The following is a 2,500-nucleotide window of genomic DNA, read 5'->3' on the forward strand; positions in this document are numbered from 1 at the left end:
GGGACAGACAGACAGACAGACAGAGGGACAGGCAGACAGAGACAGAGACAGACAAAACAGTAGGGACTCACGGAAGTGGCGAAGAGGGCGCACATGCTGATGACGAACATGACGTTGTAGATGGCGGAGCCCACCACCGTGCCCAGACCCACGTCATCCTGAAGACACCCACACACATTCAGATACACTACACTATACTACACTACACTACACTGCAGCACAGCACAGCACAGCACAGCGCAGCACAGCACAGCACAGCACAGCACAGCATAAACATCCACACACATTAAATACACCACACTGCAGCACAGCACAGCACAGTACAGTATAGCACAGCACAGCACAGCACAGCACAGCACAGCGCAGCGCAGCACAACACAGCGCAGCACAGCACAGCACAGTACAGTATAGCACAGCGCAGCGCAGCACAGCACAGCAAAAACATCCACACACATTAAATACACGACACTGCAGCACAGCACAGCACAGTACAGCACAGCACAGCATAAACATCCACACACATTAAAAACACCACACTGCAGCACAGCACAGCACAGTACAACACAGCACAGCATAAACATCCACACACATTAAATACACGACACTGCAGCACAGCACAGCACAGTACAGCACAGCACAGCATAAACATCCACACACATTAAATACACGACACTGCAGCACAGCACAGCACAGTACAGCACAGCACAGCATAAACATCCACACACATTAAATACACGACACTGCAGCACAGCACAGCACAGTACAGCACAGCACAGCATAAACATCCACACACATTAAATACACCACACTGCAGCACAGTACAGCACAGTACAACATAGCACAGCACAGCATACATCCACACACATTAAAATACACGACACTGCAGCACAGCACAGCACAGTACAGCACAGCACAGCATAAACATCCACACACATTAAATACACCACACTGCAGCACAGTACAGCACAGTACAACATAGCACAGCACAGCATACATCCACACACATTAAAATACACGACACTGCAGCACAGCACAGCACAGCACAGCACAGCACAGCATAAACATCCACACACATTAAATACACCACACTGCAGCACAGTACAGCACAGTACAACATAGCACAGCACAGCATACATCCACACACATTAAAATACACGACACTGCAGCACAGCACAGCACAGTACAGCACAGCACAGCATAAACATCCACACACATTAAATACACCACACTGCAGCACAGTACAGCACAGTACAACATAGCACAGCACAGCATACATCCACACACATTAAAATACACGACACTGCAGCACAGCACAGCACAGCACAGCACAGCACAGCATAAACATCCACACACATTAAATACACCACACTGCAGCACAGTACAGCACAGTACAACATAGCACAGCACAGCATACATCCACACACATTAAAATACACGACACTGCAGCACAGCACAGCACAGCACAGCACAGCACAGCACAGCATACATCCACACACATTAAAATACACGACACTGCAGCACAGCACAGCACAGCACAGCACAGTACAGTACAACAGCGCAGCACAGCACAGCACAGCACAGTACAGTACAACAGCACAGCACAGCACAGCACAGCACAGTAGAGTCAGTACAGCTCAGCACATTACAGTGTAATGCAGTATATTATTGTACAATACAGTACAGTACAGTATAGTGCAGTACAGTACAGTATAGTACAGTACAGTACAGTGCAGTACAGTACAGTACAGTATAGTACAGTGCAGTACAGTACAGTACAGTACAGTGCAGTGCAGTACAGTACAGTATAGTACAGTGCAGTACAGTATAGTACAGTATAGTATAGTACAGTGCAGTACAGTGCAGTACAGTACAGTACAGTGCAGTGCAGTACAGTACAGTATAGTACAGTGCAGTACAGTATAGTGCAGTACAGTACAGTGCAGTACAGTACAGTACAGTGCAGTACAGTACAGTGCAGTACAGTACAGTACAGTGCAGTACAGTACAGTACAGTGCAGTACAGTACAGTATAGTGCAGTACACTACAGTGCAGTACAGTACAGTATAGTGCAGTACAGTACAGTATAGTGCAGTACAGTACAGTGCAGTACAGTACAGTACAGTGCAGTACAGTATAGTACAGTGCAGTACAGTATAGTGCAGTACAGTACAGTGCAGTACAGTACAGTATAGTGCAGTACAGTACAGTATAGTGCAGTACAGTACAGTGCAGTACAGTACAGTACAGTACAGTACAGTACAGTACAGTGCAGTACAGTATAGTGCAGTACAGTACAGTGCAGTACAGTACAGTACAGTGCAGTACAGTATAGTGCAGTACAGTACAGTGCAGTACAGTATAGTACAGTGCAGTACAGTATAGTGCAGTACAGTACAGTGCAGTACAGTGCAGTACAGTACAGTATAGTACAGTGCAGTACAGTACAGTGCAGTACAGTATAGTATAGTACAGTGCAGTACAGTATAGTACAGTGCAGTA

At 46.5% G+C, this 2,500-nt stretch overlaps 1 protein-coding gene across 1 annotated transcript in view; it reads right to left on the minus strand.

Annotated features, from left to right (window-relative positions):
* The window catches only part of LOC143294391 (sodium/potassium/calcium exchanger 5-like), a 132,507-nt gene that overhangs the window by 19,306 nt on the left and 110,701 nt on the right, over nucleotides 1-2,500 (minus strand). Inside the window, exon 4 of the mRNA XM_076605867.1 lies at nucleotides 68-158. Within this exon, the coding sequence (XP_076461982.1) occupies nucleotides 68-158 (91 nt within the window). The remainder of the gene's footprint in view (nucleotides 1-67; nucleotides 159-2,500) is intronic.

The sequence above is a fragment of the Babylonia areolata genome, chromosome 19, assembly GCF_041734735.1.
Source record: "Babylonia areolata isolate BAREFJ2019XMU chromosome 19, ASM4173473v1, whole genome shotgun sequence".
NCBI lineage: Eukaryota > Metazoa > Mollusca > Gastropoda > Neogastropoda > Buccinidae > Babylonia > Babylonia areolata.